We start from the raw sequence: 17,707 nt of genomic DNA, 5'->3' as shown, positions 1-17,707 counted from the left end.
ACAGGCACATAAGAATGATATTATAGCAAGCACAACTATATTATTACAGCTCCTTAAGTGGAAAAAAAATCCTATTACCAGCAGGCAATGTGTATTAATAAAATCCAGAGTACGTGCTGACATATGCCCAAGGATTCTTTAATTATTACTTCCAATAGTAATCCAGATGGTCTGTTCTTTTAGCTTGGAATTGGTTGTCACAATACGTGACACACTTTTCAGGATGATATAGTGATAGAATCCATCTACTTTAAAATATTCAAATATAAAATAAATTGGTTCAATCTGAATTATTCTTCAAAATGAGCTCCAAAATTCAGTTATCTATTATCCACAATGTATATCTTATAAACCACTGTCAATGGACCACCACACAATGCCATAATTAACTTTATATAATGGTTGCTAACTGGGTAACATAGAGAAGATCTCATGGTGTTTAGAGGCTACCAGACTAGTGATATACTTACAGTGCAGGTTAAAAGATTCTTATGACTTTGGTAAAAAAGAAAGTGACAGAAAATTTTGCTTTAATAGAATGCAATGATTTCTATCAATACACTTCAACATTTTAAAAGATGTATAACAGAGAGAATATGCCATCTTCTTAAACACGCCTGTCACCAAACTATAATGTGGCATCTAAAATATAAATTGCTAAGTAGGTGCTATATGACCAATAGTACAATATGGGGCAGTAATAGCCTATTGAGAGGTGCCCATATTGCACTTTAAGACTGGCTTTCTTCAATGTTCCTCGACACTGGCTACCTCAAACCAGCAAGTGGCATACTGCAGGAGATCTCCCTCCTTTTTTGGAGATCCATTGGGCACCTTTCAACAACAGATTGAGAGGTTATTGGCAGGCATAAAAACTAGGTAGTGCCTAATCTACCATATGAGTAAGCTCTGATTGGAGTGAAACTCCTTAAAAACTGTACATACCAGGTGGCACAGTCTGTACAAAGAAGAGTTAAATTAACTGATATCAATACTTTTAAATAGGGAGTGTCTTCCCTTTCTCTTTGAGAGTTTGTGTGAAGCGAATTACAAATGCTGGGAGCCAGCCCCCCGAAAGGTTAGTGAAGATAAGTTGCTGCAACGGATGATTACTTCTGGTGTCCAGTTGTTTGGGGAGGAAGGGGATGTCAAGTGTGTTTATACCAAGTAACTTTACAAATATAACCTATACCCCTTTTTAATCCCTGTGATGGTTGCCATTATAAGGCTGTAAAAGTGTAAACACTGTAAATTACAAACTGCCAGAAGCAGGCCACCCATTCCTAAGCTTCGGTAAACCATCTCCATCCCATCCATGACTTGAGCCAGATAATTGTGGAGAACACAACGTATATATAAAAGGATCCATGATGCTTTCTTTGTTCTCGGTCCTGCTCTCTGCACTGTACCTAAGCTCACACAGAGGTTGCCATCCTCCAGCAATTAGTGACCTGTTTCTCCAGTAATTACATGAATGCTCTCTAACATAGAAATCTTAATTTATGCATCCTGGCACTGAAGACACTGAATTAAGCAGGTATGTATATCAAATTCCTTTCTGTTTCTAGGACTCTGTGATAACAATTCTCAAAGCACAGGGAAAGAAAAGACTAAAGTAAATGTCATGTACAACCTTCTCAAAATGGTAAGAAAACATCCTGTACTCGATGTCTGAATAAATGCACTCTACTCACAACCACTCAGCACAACGCATAAAACCTTTTTAATAATGGAATCATAATGGCTTGAATTAAATCATTTCAAAATCAAGTGCAGGACATTTTCTCTACATCATGTTAAGGCAGTACATCACAGATTTCATTGTTACTGTATGTGCAGACTTGGTTGCCATATAAAGTGTAACTATTAAAGGAAATGTGTACATGCTCTAATTAGATATACAACATGTATATAATTTCATTCCAAGGAGAGCGGTAATAGATTATATTTACAAAGTTGCATTGTACTCCTGGATATAGAGCAGTGGTCTCCAAACTGTGGTCCACAGGCCAGGTGTGGCCCTTTGCTTGCCTTTACCCATCCCTTGGGACTCTGTTCCACTGTTCCAATGATACAAATCTCTATTCCTCTCACTGACACCAACAATGAGGTACCATTCCTCCCACCAAAACCAGTGATGGAGCACTATTCCTCCCACTGATACCAATGATGGGCACTATTCCTCCCACTGAAATCAATGATGGGGCACAACTCCTTCCAGTGATAAAAACAATGGGGCATTATTCCTCCCAACAATACCAATGATGGGACAGTATTCCTCCCAGTAATACCAGTGATCGGGCACTAAACCCCCTTCCAATGACCTTCTTTTACTTTTGCTGACCACCAAGCCTTTGATTACTGTTTATTGCCACTGACTCTGGGGCATTTTCACTCCCACTGGCCACAATCTGGCCCCCTAAAGTCTGAAGGACAATAAACTGGCCCTTTATTTTGAAAGTTTGGAGACCTCAATATAGAGTATTAAAAAATCTGTTTTTTAAAAATGACAATTTCCTGCGCTCAGAATGGGCCCTCTCTCTATAGCTGCTGACACTTGCCCTCCTACCAATGTGAGTTAAATCAATACATACATAAATAGTGCAGCGCTATATAATAAACAAACATATATATAAATAAAATAAAAAATATTCAAATCAATAAATGTCTGTGCAACAGTGCAAAAAATATAATTCGTGTGTTCCACCAGGAACCATCAAAAGTGACCATGTGACAAATAAATAAATTAATATACTAATCAATATATATCATACACATGTGCAAAATTGCAAATAAAGTGTAACACGTGTATTACACCAAAATATAAAGTGATAACGTGACAAAATATTGCTTAATAAAGTGCAATCAATGTGTTCCCTATACGGGAATATCTTATAATCTCTCTTTGTTACTGTAGACTGAAACGACATTTTTTTCCCATTATTTCCTTTTGTTTCTCTACATTTAATAAAATACCTGTTTTTAGAGGGGGTTGGACTTACAGTAACTATTTACATTGAGAAGGTAGGGAGGCCCATATAAACGGACTGGTGTTCGGTTGTGGGTCTTTTGTTTTGTCATTCTATCGTGGTTATCACCGCAGTACTGGTATGTGTATAGATATCTGCATTAGGAGAGCGGACCTCGGGAAAATGACCGCCCGAGCCCGCCCCTCGTGTATGATTGGAGCCAGGGTGCTATATAATATTTCCAGTCCTCTGGGGGCGTTTACCCTGAGGAAGTCACGTGATTTAGCGTGACGCAACGCGTCGGTGCGCGAGGAGGAGTCTGGGAAGCGTGGTGACGTCATTTGCGGCGTGGCGGCCATATTTGAAATCCCTATATCAAACCCATGCAAGGCAGGCATAGCATGAGGTGAAGGAGCCATATATATGTTGTAAGAAAGAGGAAATAAAATGTGAGTAATTTTCTTTCTGCATAAACCAATTATTAAATGCGGTTTTACACTATGGGAGTCTTCTGTTTATGTATGTACCGGAGAGGAGTTTAGAGTGTACAGCGGTTGGAGAGATCTGGAAATACAACATAGTGGTGGTTGATCCTTGAGGCAAAGTACCCTTTAAGTTCTATATAAAGAGGAACCGGAGGAGCAGCTGGGTATACAGCATTCATCGCTGAGGAGGATCCTGTAATAAACCGGAGTGGGGTTTGTGTCCCAAAGCGAGCTGGCCCTGTGGGGTCAATGTAAGGAGGTGAGGGGCCATTGCAGCTAGTATTGGATATACACAGTGTGGACACTGAATGGCACCTGCATGAAGATTGTGTATGGAATACACTATATATATATATATATATGTATGGACATGTTTACACAGAGTGTTGGTTTTTAGATCATTTGTGGTATATAGGTTATTAGGTCACTTGGTCACTTTGAATATTCCCGTATAGGGAACACATTGATTGCACTTTATTAAGCAATATTTTGTCACGTTATCACTTTATATTTTGGTGTAATACACGTGTTACACTTTATTTGCAATTTTGCACATGTGTATGATATATATTGATTAGTATATTAATTTATTTATTTGTCACATGGTCACTTTTGATGGTTCCTGGTGGAACACACGAATTATATTTTTTGCACTGTTGCACAGACATTTATTGATTTGAATATTTTTTATTTTATTTATATATATGTTTGTTTATTCTATAGCGCTGCACTATTTATGTATGTATAAAAAAATCTGTTTTGTTTTTTTAGTCTAGTGAATCTTTCAATTGTAGTATACAGCCTGACTCAGTCTTTTTTATTGTTGTTAAAGTCATGTTAGTAATGCTGGTCATTATAAAAGATAACTTTTCATAACCAATAGGGACTTGTGGTCCAGACTGTCACTATTGTAATCCACGAATGCTTTTGTCTACTGATCTGGAGGTACTTGTCTGTTACGCTTCATACTAATTTTAATTACCTCCAATTTATTATTTAATTTATTTGATATAACAGAAGTCCCCATTTTCATTCTTTTCAGGGGCTTCCTGCCTATTTACCTTTTCCATCATGCCATTTCAACTTTCATTCTTTTTCCTTTAAAAGGTATTGTTAATGGCGTTTTGCATATTATGAACAAGAATACAAGCTTTCATTCTTAAACTTCCATGGACTACCTCCCAATATGGATATTTTTTGGTTAGGCCTGCTGAAAAAGTAATGTCTGTGGTATAACCCCAGACATTCCCACATAACTGTCTCCAGGGAAGAACTGACTTCTGTTCAGTCATTACAGAATTCCTATTGAGGACTGAAGATATGACAGCAGATGTTGTGGTCAGGCTGTACTTACAGTATATGTCCAACCATTCTTTGCTGTCTATGATCACATGTATAGTCTGTTTGTCCTTTGCATTTGTCAAAAGCTTCTCCTTTTATCTCTCACAGTATTACATCTTTTCCTCCCATCTCCTCAGATTCATGTGTCAGTCTTACCCTATGTCCATCAGTTATAAGGCCAGTGTCACGTTCTCTTGAAACCTCCATGGGGCTGAGGTATGTTTCCTCCATTTTCTCTGCGCCTGCTCCCAAGTCTTGCATTTTCTTGACCGGAGTACCAGTTGGTGGCGGTTGTCCAAACCGGATGTTTTTCCCCAGTTGTTGCTACCATATATAAACAAAGGTATACATTTATTGTAGGGAATGGATGAAAGAGAACATTTTTCCTGATGTTAATACTTTGCCTCAAATGGGTACAGAACAAAACAGTTCTTGTTAAACTTTTTCCTCAGATAGTGATTTTCAAATCACATGTGACTCAGACTACTTTGACATTCCTCACGTCAACCACCAGCCTCCCACATATTGTATTTTTAAACCATATTTAATGTCAGTCACCACCACTTGTTACGTTTGACTCAATAGCCGTAAAACAATGCCATCAATCAATGTTCCCAACCACTGGCCTGGAAATCTCATGAGACACTGTACTTCCTCTAGGGCTGTATGTAGGATCATACTAGCATGGCCCCATTGTCTGTCTGAATACCTTACACAATCAGATGTTCATGAAGCCAAAAAGAAACCTATAATATCATTAATTAAAAAATCCAACATATACATATAAGTTGTCATTGCTTTTTCCATATCTAGAAAGGCTCAAGGCCCTTTGCTTTAGTTGACTATGGTTTGTGGGGTAAGAATATTTGTGGCCTCAAACTACAAAATTCAGAACTTTGGCATTCGGCATCATTCTTTGGCATTTAAGAATTCAATAAAGTAACTAAAGCCAACACTTTTCTATTTTGGATATCTGGGAATGGTTAAAACTTCTGTCAGTTTTTTTTTGCTCTACATGTCCTATTGGGTAGATCTCCCTTCACTTCCTGTCACGGAGACTCAATAGAAAGTGAGAGGAAATCACTCAAACAGAAGGAGAAATCCCGAATTAGACAGTTTTCACTGGAGCAGGTGTCCCTATTGGAAGATGTCCTCCCTGTTTTTCTGTTCTAGTGACATTTTTTATATTGGTATATACTGGCCCATTTATGGTCACTGGTGTGAATACCCAGCAGGGTCCCAGACATCAATAAAAACTGGACAGTGGTTTTTAACACTTCTACATGTTACCCAACATCTTTGGATACAGTTTAAGACTAGATATCTGCCTTTACCTGAAGGGATTTAACTTTTCCTACAACACAGTCTTGTGATGAGGCCTGAGCTTCCTGGTCATCTTCAGCTTGTTCATCAGGTATGAAGATACTGTCATGGGAAAATGCCCTTGTTCCCATGCTACTAACAAGGAACCTGGAATGAGAAAAAAATAAAGCTAATAAAGCTATAAAGAACAAATAAACCTAAACTGCCTTATATACTGTATAATAACACTTAATTATTTGAATCTGAAATCCAGGTAGATATTCAAAATACACCAATGAATGTAATCATGTATTTATTAAAAAATCACGAAATGCATTTTAATTGGAACAAACATGGTACCCTATGGTTTCATGGAATTCGGGTTGAGAAACCCTTATGTGGGAGGTAAAGAAAAAAGCCACATTATACCAGCATCTCTGGGGCATTTGGTCTTTGGCTGTTGGATTTTTCCATCCAGATTGGTTTCTAAACAGATACAAGTGTGCTAGAGAACCAGGCTATCCCACAAACTTTTGTCAGTTATAAGTGTAGTATGCAAAAAAGATGTTTTAGGATTGTCTACATCCCATTTTGGGGGTATCATCATCCCTATTATAGAGACACAAGTAAATCTAGAAACATGGGACTTTACCAGGTGCATACAGTATATACCAATACAAATACAGCTACAGTGTCATAAAGTTAATATGTTTATTTAAGAACATAAAAGTATTTCAATAAAATGTATAAAGCTGGCATATACACAATATCCTTGGGCTATCATAACCCCTCTAAAGGTTGCCCCATTATATACACGGCTCCAAAAAATTAAAGAAACACTTTTTAATCAGAGTAAAGCATCAAGTCAATTAAACTCCTGGGAAATTGATCTGGTCAGTTCAGTAGCAGAGGGGATTGCTAATCAGTTTCAGCTGCTTTGGTGGTAATGAAATTAACAACAGGTGCACTAGATGGGCAACAATGAGACAACCCCCAAAACAGGAATGGTTTCACAGGTGGAAGCCACTGACAATTTTTCCCTACTCATCTTTTCTGACTGTTTTTCAATAGTGTTGCATTTAGCTAGGGTCAGTGTCACTACTGGTAGCATGAGGTGATACCTGGACCCTACAGAGGATGCACAAGCAGTCCAACTGCTCCAGGATGGCACATCAATACGTGCCATTGCCTCAAGGTTTGCTGTGTCTCCCAGCACAATCTCAAGAGCATGGAGGAGATTCCAGGAGACAGGAACTCTCTAGGTGAGCTGGACAGGGCCATAGAAGGTCCTTAACTCATCAGCAGGACCGGCATCTGCTCCTTTGTACAAGGAGGAACAGGATGAGCACTGCCAGAGCCCCACAAAATGACCTCCAGCAGACCACTGGTGTGAATATCTCAGACCAAACAATCAGAAACAGTCTTCATGAGGGTGGCCTGAGGGCCCGACGTCCTCTAGTGGGCCCTGTGCTCACTGCCCAGCACCATAGAGCTTGATTGGCATTTATTATTGAATGCCAGAATTGGCAGGTCCGCTACTGGTGCCCTGTGCTTTTCACAGATGAGAGCAGGTTCACCCTGAGCACATGTGACAGATGTGAAAGGGTCTGGCGATGCCGTTTTGGTGATGGGTCAGTGATGGTCTGGGGAGGCATATCCATGGAGGAATGCACAGACCTCTACAGGCTAGACATTGGGACTCATTGTCAGACCCAATGCTGGTGCAGTGGGTACTGGGTTCCTCCTGTTGCATAACAATTCCCAGCCTTAATATGGCAAGAGAATGCAGACATTTCCTGAAGGATGAAGGAATTGATACCATCGAATGGCCCCCATGCTTGCCTGACCTAAATCCAATAGAATACCTCTGGGATATCATGTTTCGGTCCATCTGACGCTGCCAGGTTGCACCTCAGACTGTCCAGGAGCTCAGTGATGCCATGGTCCAGATCTGGGAGGAAATACCCCAGGACACCATCCAAATGTCCCATTAGGAGCATGCCCCGACATTGTCAGGCATGCATACAAGCACATGGGGGCCACAGAAACGAGTACCATTTTGAGTTGCTGCAATGAAATTTCAGCAAAATAGACTAGCCTGCTGCATAATTTTTTCACTTTGTGTTTCGAGGTGTCTTTGAATTCAGTTCTCTGTAGGTTGATAATTTTCATTTCCATAAAACAATGGGGCATCTTTATGTTCCTAACACATTACCCAGTATAGAGATCCAGCATGATATTTTTCCCCATTGAGATCTGATGTGTTTTCAAAGTGTTCCTTTAATTTTTTTCAGCAGTGTATATATTTTATATACAGAATAGTTTTTTCATTGTTTACTTTGCTGTTTTCCCAAAGTTCATATTTAAACAGTATTGCTCCAAAATGCCATTACAATATAAATAACACTGCAAATTACATTGTGTACTACATCAACATAGCGGAGCACAACTCGCTTTATGTGGAGAAGTATCTGCCAAATAAGATTCTGGCACTGAATCTTAAGGTAGGCATCACTTTCTGCTCCAGAAGCTCTGCACCAAAAACTGCCAGCATCAATTTTTTTTTCATATTCCAATAACAGGAATAATATGTAGATGGTCAGACTCCTTGCCCCCAGCACAAGAGGCCATAGACCATATTCAGTTGGTTGACCCAAAAGTGTGCATCCTTGCACTCAAGTAATAACAGTTTAATAAAATACTTTTCATTTTCTTTATGTACCTTATTTTAGACCCAGTGACATCATGCTTCTCTCAGCAAGGCATGCAGATCATGGCTAGTGGGAGGGGCTAGCTAGATGCTGTGTATAACTTCCTGAAATCGTTACAGCACTCTGCCACTATACTCTTCTCAAAGCTTCAGCCCTGATGCAAGTAGTGGGCTGGCGTTTGAGAGGAGTTATGCAAATTTCAGAGCGCCTTGATGGTTGGATGTCAGTCTGAAGGAAACAGCCCTAGGTGATGCCCACATGTGCTGCTGTATCTCCTTGATTGAACAAACTGAAATTGCAATGATAGGTGGAAAGCGAAAACAAACACCATTATTTGGGTTGTCACCACAACAGGAATATAGGAGAAATATTCCAATGCGGACATTAGTTCTGGTAACCCTAGTGGCAACCAGGGATTCCCTCACATTGGAGGGATTCACTTTCTGTTTTGACTATGGGACAGAAAGTGAAGGGGACTCCCATCAGTGGGACACAGAAAATAAATTAACAGGGTTTATAACAATTATTACTCTATCCAAAATAGAAAAAAAAAAAGTTTTTCCTTAAGTTCTACTTTAAGTAGGACTGCTAATGATCATTTATGCAGAAAGGAAACTGCAGTTGCTTATTTAGAAGGCTTTCTATGGTAGCTCTGCTCTGTAAATACAAGTACAATTTCAGAAGCCACAGTCAAATCTCCACAGATAATTCATCATTTAGAGGCTATAAGTGAAAATTGGAATCTATATAAATTAGATAGTAAAGATTAGAAACGTTTGAAGCTGAGTAAAATACACAAGGGCATGACAACTAAACTAATACTGTATTAACATGTAACTGGGAAGTACAGCATATGAGCATATGAACAAAATATCACAATTATTCACGCTTTACTAAAGACCTACTTTACATTTAACATGGCAGATTTGTAGTGACCCACATCTAATACCGCTAGAGGATAGATTTCCGATCGCTCATGTGAAAAAGCTAGATTTAAGGGGAACTTGCTCCAAGTTTCAGCATTACGTCATACTACGATTATATGATATTAAATGCATTGAAATATAGAGAGAAAATTTGAGGCTACAGAAGAGGAAGGAGGACATACAGTGGGGATCGAAAGTTTGGGCACCCCAGCTAAAAATTTGTATTAATGTGCATAAAGAAGCCAAGGAAAGATGGAAAAATCTCCAAAAGGCATCAAATTACAGATTAGACATTCTTATAATATGTCAACAAAAGTTAGATTTTATTTCCATCATTTACACTTTCAAAATAACAGAAAACAAAAAAATGGCTTCTTCAAAAGTTTGGGCACCCTGCAGAGTTAATATCTTGTACTGCCCGCTTTGGCAAGTATCACAGCTTGTAAACGCTTTTTGTAGCCAGCCAAGAGTCTTTCAATTCTTGTTTGAGGTATCTTTGCCCATTCTTCCTTACAAAAGTCTTCCAGTTCTTTGAGATTTCTGGGCTGTCTGTCACGCACTGCTCTTTTAAGGTCTATCCATAGATTTTCAATTAAGTTGAGGTCAGGAGATTGTGAAGGCCATGGCAAAACCTTCAGTTTACGCCTCTTGATATAATCCCCCGTGGATTTCGAGGTGTGTTTAGGATCATTATCCATTTGTAGAAGCCATCCTCTCTTTAACTTCAGCTTTTTCACAGATGGCATCAAGTTACCATCCAAAATTTGCTGAAATTTTATTGAATCCATTTTTCCTTCTACTTGTGAGATGTTCCCTGTGCCACTGGCTGCAACACAACCCCAAAGCATGATTGATCCAACCCCATGCTTAACAGTTGGACAGAGGTTCTTTTCGTTAAATTCTGTGCCCCTTCTTCTCCAAACGTACCTTTGCTCATTCCGGCCAAAAAGTTAAATTTTAACCTCATCGGTCCACAGAACTTGTTTCCAAAATGCATCAGGCTTGTCTATATGTTCATTTGCAAAGTTCAAACGATGATTTTTGTGGTGAGGACGTAGAAGAGGTTTTCTTCTGATGACTCTTCGATGAAGACCATATTTGTACAAGTATCTCTTTATAGTGGAATAGTGTACAGTGTCTGCCAGATCTTTCTGGAGGGATCGTGCAGTCAAACGTGGGTTTTGAATTGTTTTTCTCACTATCCTGCGAGCTGTTCTGTCTGATATTTTTTTTCGTCTTCCAGATCTTGCTTTAACTTCCACTGTTCCTGATGACTGCCATTTCTTAATTACATTCCGAACAGAGGATATTGACATCTGAAAACGCTTTGCTATCTTCTTATAGCCTTCTCCAGCTTTGTGAGCGTCAACTATTTTCAGTTTCAGTTTTCTAGACAACTGCTTAGAAGAACCCATGTTGCTGATTGTTGGGGCAAGGTCAGATGAGTCTGGGCATTTAAAACCTTTGAGCTTGACATCACCTGGTCTTCCCAGACGATGATTGAGAACAATCCATGACACTGGCAGGTCTCGGCTTGGCAAAGGGGGCAGTGCATGCTATAAATTCTGCAGGGTGCCCAAACTTTTGCATACGCCATTTTTTTGTTTTCCGTTATTTTGAAAGTGTAAATGATGGAAATAAAATCTAACTTTTGTTGACATATTATAAGAATATCTAATCTGTAATTTGATGCCTTTTGGAGATTTTTTCATCTTTCCTTGGCTTCTTTATGCACATTAATACAAATTTTTAGCTGGGGTGCCTAAACTTTCGATCCCCACTGTATATTCCACAGTGAGGTAGGAGTACCAAGAATCTAACTACAAACCTTTATGGGGCTGACCTCTTGACATGGAAAAGGTCAACAGAGCGGGTATGGATTATAGAAACGTGAAGGATTATAGAGAAAGACTTTCAATTCATTGTCCTTGTGTCACTCAACCACAGATTACATGTAGGCCCGCCACTACTGTGGCTCCATCCAACCCAAGCATGCTGCCATCACATACATGGTGTTGACATGCTGATGATGTCATCACACTTGTGCTTTGACGCCAATGGGGCAGCCTTTAGCCAAGTCTAGGAAACCAAGGGCAGGCACAACCACCCACATTATGCCCCAGTGGCATGGGAACTGTGCCAGTCACATCCCCATAGTTGGATATCTAAGGGAGAGGTCTGTGGTGTGCCCAGAGGCCCCATCTACACCACTTACTGATCAACTGGGTGCACAACAGGCAGATATATAACATACAAAAGGCAGATATGCAAATCACACATATCATATGCGTGTTCTAAGCATGTCAAAATCATCATTATTATTTAAATGCCTTTATTGCAAAACACTCAGTCTTATACCCAACCAAAATCATTGTGACGAAGCATATTAAAGAAAGGAATTATAACCGGTGAAATCATTTCCATTTCCAGTTGAAATAATCTTTTGTCCCAATCCCCTTTCAAGGGTCAGGATGACCTCTATATAAAACAACAAATCTAATACCAGAGGGGTTATATGCTGCAGCACCATGTAGCATCCTATCAGTGAGTTGAGATTTCTAATTTGGTTGGCACAGGTACATCAACTAGGCATCATCAGAAAAGATGTGTCTCTCCCACCTACCAGGTACAGGTTGGCATATGACAGGTCACATCATGTGCCCATCACCATTCCTTGCACCTGGTGGTGGTGGAGCCGTTAAAAACTAAACACATTATGATACAAAATAAACATCAGTGTTTCCAAAATGAATACATTATAGCCATTTTGTACTTGACTACTCTGTTGTGAAACATTATTCATTAATTCTATGCTTTTGTGATACAGTATGCTGCTATAGAGTGCCTCCATTTCCACAGTGACCATCCAGGCTCAATTAGGTATATGCAGACCATCTATGATCTGTAAAAAATGAATGGTATCTTTAATGTAAGTCTGTAGACTCAGCATGTGAGGTCTAAAATGCATATCCCCTGTTTGCTCTCATTTTTCATGTACTGTATCTTCCTTTGCCTGACACTATATGGACCTCTGAGGTTTTTTTTTAGTCTTGGATAGTACGTTGAAGGTTTTCCATTATATTAGTTGCAGGTCTTAATGGGGATTGTATAGCATAATATCCACAGCTGTAAAACACATGGACAATTAACAGAAAGTTTGATTCTATTGCCATGTCTAAACAGATTTTCTGAAAAACCGCCACTCTGTTGTCCCTTGAGGCTCCATGGTCAGCCCTGAATGGTTGGATTCACACAGATTGTGTTACCCCTACTGTGGGTTTCAAAAAATTATAAATGACATGTAGTACTTGTGACATTGAGGGGTAAGATGTATGTATGTAACCACTTGTGTTCATTTATAGATTTATGTTCTCTCAGGCTCCTGATGAAGTGGCTACAAATGCCCATGAAACACATGGCGATTTTACCTTGTCTCCATTTATGTTTATCTTGAAGAGATCTAGACAAAGATGAACTGTCAGGTTTATGTAATAATACACTGCTCAAAAAAATTAAAGGAACACTTTGAAAACACATCAGATTTCAATGGGGAAAAATATCATGTTGGTTATCTATACTGAGATGGACTGGGTAATGTGTTAAGAACGTAAGGATGCCCCATCGTTTGATGGAAATGAAAATTATCAACCTACAGAGGACTGAATTCAAAGACACCTCGAAAATCAAAGTGAAAAAATGATACAACAGGCTAGTCTATTTTGCTGAAATTTCATTGCAGAAACTCAAAATGGCACTCAGTCATTTCTATGGCCCCCACGTGCTTGTATGCATGCCTGACAATGTCAGGGCATGCTTCTAATGAGACAACGGATGATGTCCTGGGGTATTTCCTCCCAGATCTGGACCAGGGCATCACTGAGATCCTGTACAGTCTGAGGTGCAACCTGGCGGTCATCAGATGGATCGAAACATGATATCCCAGAGGTGTTCTATTGGATTTAGGTCAGGCAAGCGTGGGGGCCATTCAATGGTATCAATTCCTTCATCCTCCAGGAACTGCCTGCATACTCTCGCCACATGAGGTGCATTGTCGTGCACCAGAAGGAACCCAGGACCCACTGCACCAGCGTTGGGTCTGATAATGGATCCAAGGATTTCATCCCAATACATAATGGCAGTCAGGGTGCCATTTTCTAGCCTGTAGAGGTCTGTGCATCCCTCCATACATATGCTTCCCTACACCATCACTAACCCACCACCAAAACAGTCATGCTGAACGATGGCAGCATAACGTTCTCCATAGCTTCTCCAGACCCTTTCATGTCTGTCACATGTGCTCAGGGTGAACCTGCTCTCATCTGTGAAAAGCACGGGGCGCCAGTGGCAGACCTGCCAATTCTGATGTGCAATGTCAAATGCCAATCGAGCTCTATGTTGCCGGGCAGTGACCACAGGGCCCACCAGACGATGTCAGGTTCTCAGGCCACACTCATGTTTCTGGTTGTTTGGCCAGAAACATTCACACCAGTGGCCTGCTGGAGGTCATTTTGTAGGGCTCTGGCAGTGCTCATCCTCTTCCTCCTTGCACAAAGAAGCAGATACCGGTCCTGGTGATGGGTTAAGGACCTTCTATGGCCCTGTCCAGCTCTCCTAGAGTCTGACTCCTGGAATCTCCTCCATGCTCTTAAGACTGTGCTGGGAGACACAGCAAACCTTCTGGCAATGGCACGTATTGATGTGCCATCCTGGAGGAGTTGGACTACCTGAGCAACCTCTGTAGAGTCCAGGTATCGCCTCATGCTACCAGTAGTGATACTGACCCTAGCCAAATGTAAAACTAGTGAAAAACAGTCAGAAAAGATGAGTAGGGAAAAAAATGTCAGTGACCTCCACCTGTAAAATCATTCCTGTTTTTGGGGTAGTCTCATTGTTGCCTTTCTAGTGCACCTGTTGTTAATTTCATTATCACCAAAGCAGCTGAAACTGATTAACAACCCCCTCTGCTACTTAACTGTCCAGATCAATATCCCAGGAGTTTAATTGGCTTGATGCTATACTCTGATTAAAAAGTGTTCCTTTAATTTTTTTGATCAGTGTATATAATGGGGCAACCTTTAGAGGGGTTATGGTAGCCCAAGGATATTGTGTATATGCCAGCCTTATACATTTTATTGAAATACTTTTATGTTCTTAAATAAACATATTAACTTTATGACACTGTTTGCTGCAGAACTAGTAAACAATACAACAGTCCAGCGGGGAAAATCACTCCACCCAGACCTTACAACATTTGGAGTGCAGAGTCAGTGATGAGGCCTGAGCTGAAGACAGCTCCTTTCAAGGAGGGTGGAATGTGGCTTGCATCTTGGGCCTCAGTCTGTTTACTGCCACCACAACACACTGTAACTACCCAACAAGCACTTTATATCCACCATTCTGTATATGTCCTACAGTTATTCCGGATGTCAAGTGCCCCATGTAACACTGATTACAACTCCAACTATTGCCTGATAAATGCAGCCATACTACACAGCCTGACAGAAGGTAAAGAAAAGAGGCCTGGTATACCTCTGATTCATCTGCTAAGGAAACAGGGTTTAAATGGATTCTGCTGCAGCCTGGCCACTTCACACATTCATTACATCATTACTTTTCTCAATAAGAAACTATTTTTTACTGATAAGGCAGACATTGTTGGATCCATAGCCCTAGGGAACCATTCCTTTTCACTGCCTATAAAGTCAATACAGCACAATGTCATTCTTGTAACTGTGTCACAATAATTGTCTGTCACTCCATTGATTTCCTACTCTCTCTGCTTATCTCTACCTCTATAGCAGACAAAAGTTAGGTCGGGATTACATTTTTTTGAACTCCTTGCAAGATTTGCCTTTCCTGTCTTTTGTTTTTGCTAATATTTGCAACACTAATTTTCACACATATTTAAAATAGTAAACTAGAGACGTTATGTTCACTTGAGAAACAATTTCTAAAAACGCAATTGCAAAAAAAATGGACGTATTTCAATAATCAAAGTTTACAACATTGTGTTGCTTTCAAAAAGTACAGCATGCTACAGACATTGCTTTGTGCACTGGTGTGCAGTCATGTTGGAACAGGAAAGGGCCATCCCCAAACTGTTCCCACAAAGTTGAGAGCATGAAATTGTCCAAAATGTCTTGGTATGCTCAAACCTTAAGAGTTCCCTTCACTGGAATTAAAGGGCCAAGCCCAACGCTTGAAAAACAACCCCACACCATAATCCCCCCTCCACCTAACTTTACCCTTGGCACAATGCAGTCAGGCAAGTACCATTCTCCTGGCAACCGCCAAACCTAGACACATCCATCAGTTTGCCAGGCAGAGAAGCGTGATTTGTCCCGCCACAGAACACGTCTCCAGTGCTCTAGAGTCCAGTGGGGGTGTGCTTTACACCACTGCATCACATGCTTTGCATTGCACTTGGTGATGTAAGGCTAGAACGCAGCTGCTCGGCCATGGAAACCCATTCCATGAAGCTCTCTATGTACTAATCTGAAGGCCACATGAAGTTTGGAGGTCTTTAGCTATTGACTCTGCAGACATTTGGCGACTTATGCGCACTGTGTGTTTCAGCTTATGCTGACCCCACTTTGTAATTTTACATGGCCTACCACTTTGTGGATAAGTTTCTGTTGTTCCCAGTTGCTTCCACTTTGTTATAATACCACTAACAGTTGCCTGGGGAATATTTAGTAGCAAGGAAATTTCAGGGATGGACTTATTGCATAGGTGGCAACCTATCACGGTACCATGCTGGAATTCACTGAGCTCCTGAGAGGGACCTATTCTTCCACAAATGTTTGTAGAAGCAGTCTGCATGCCTAGGTGCTTGATTTTATATACCTGTGGCCATGGAGTTGATTGGAACACCTGAATCCAATGATTTGGAGGGGTGTCTCAATACGTTTGGCAATATAGTGTATGTTAGCTCGCATTTGGAACTGCACACTAAGGCTAGGTTCACACTCATGCGGTGCGGTACATCGCACGTGATTCGCACAGGAACCGCACCACATTCCTGTGCAAATCACAAGCGAATTGTGTGCGGTGTGATTTGAGCCATAAATTTTGTATGGCTCAAATCGCACCGCACCCGCACCAAAAAAGGTGGAGGACCCTTTTCTGGATCCACACTAGAATCGGATCGCATGTGTATTCACACCTATGATATCCGTTTCTGCACATCGCACCACGTTTTGCGAACCGATTTCGGGGTGTTGTTAACTTAACATACACCCCCGCAGCGGTTTGCATGAACGGGGTGCAATTCTGATGCGGTGCATTATTCGCACAGAAGACGCTGCGAATTTCGCAACACATCAGTGTGAACCCAGGCTTAAGGAAGGAATTGTGCTGTAACACAACCATCATAAAATAAATATCTGCAAGCAAGTACAGAATAGTGGCAATTAATTACTGCTGACATGCTCGAAGCTGCTAATACCTGTCTAGTGCCTCAGAAGGAATGTTAGTAAATAATGTTAGAAAATTTTAAAAATTGATGGTTATTTTAGACTGTTCTCATTATTTTATTAGAACTCAAAAGCTACTCAATCAACAACAGATACTTTTAAGCAGAACTATATTTGCTTTTATAAGTTTTATTTTAATTCAAGCTTCAAAGTTTTTAAGCTTTATCACAACTGTTAATTATTTGTAAAAATGTACATTCGATAAAGAAACATTTATGTCAGGATGTACATGACACTCTGTTTGCAAAGCACAATTCTCTTTTTAAATAGAAAGACCATCCTCAGACTTATCTGGGTTTCTGTACAGTATCACTACTATCTCAGACATGCTTAGAACTCTACCTGGTGGCTGCAAAGCATCAATATAAACTATTAATTTGCAATACTATAGAAACCGTAAGGCAACAAACTGAATTCCTGCAATGTAGGCCAAATTTACATTTATGTACAAAAAGCATGTGACTACAGTCAGCAGAGGCAAAGAGGCAGTTTTTTATG

The 17,707-nt window shown here is 40.2% G+C and overlaps 1 protein-coding gene across 2 annotated transcripts in view; it reads right to left on the bottom strand.

Annotated features, from left to right (window-relative positions):
- The window catches only part of CRACD (capping protein inhibiting regulator of actin dynamics), a 229,809-nt gene that overhangs the window by 45,394 nt on the left and 166,708 nt on the right, over window positions 1-17,707 (bottom strand). For both annotated transcript variants that reach the window (XM_089669279.1, XM_089669278.1), the window contains exons 4-5: window positions 6,130-6,265; window positions 4,952-5,119 (exon numbers count right to left, since the gene is read on the bottom strand). In XM_089669279.1, the coding sequence (XP_089525405.1) occupies window positions 4,952-5,119; window positions 6,130-6,249 (288 nt within the window). In that variant the 5' untranslated portion in view covers window positions 6,250-6,265. The remainder of the gene's footprint in view (window positions 1-4,951; window positions 5,120-6,129; window positions 6,266-17,707) is intronic.

Source organism: Staurois parvus, unplaced genomic scaffold (genome assembly GCF_062004578.1).
Source record: "Staurois parvus isolate SC_StPar_1 unplaced genomic scaffold, SC_StPar_1.0 ptg000071l, whole genome shotgun sequence".
Taxonomy (NCBI): domain Eukaryota; kingdom Metazoa; phylum Chordata; class Amphibia; order Anura; family Ranidae; genus Staurois; species Staurois parvus.
Note: the sequence above shows the minus strand (reverse complement) of the source record. Positions and strands in the feature narration are given on the sequence as shown.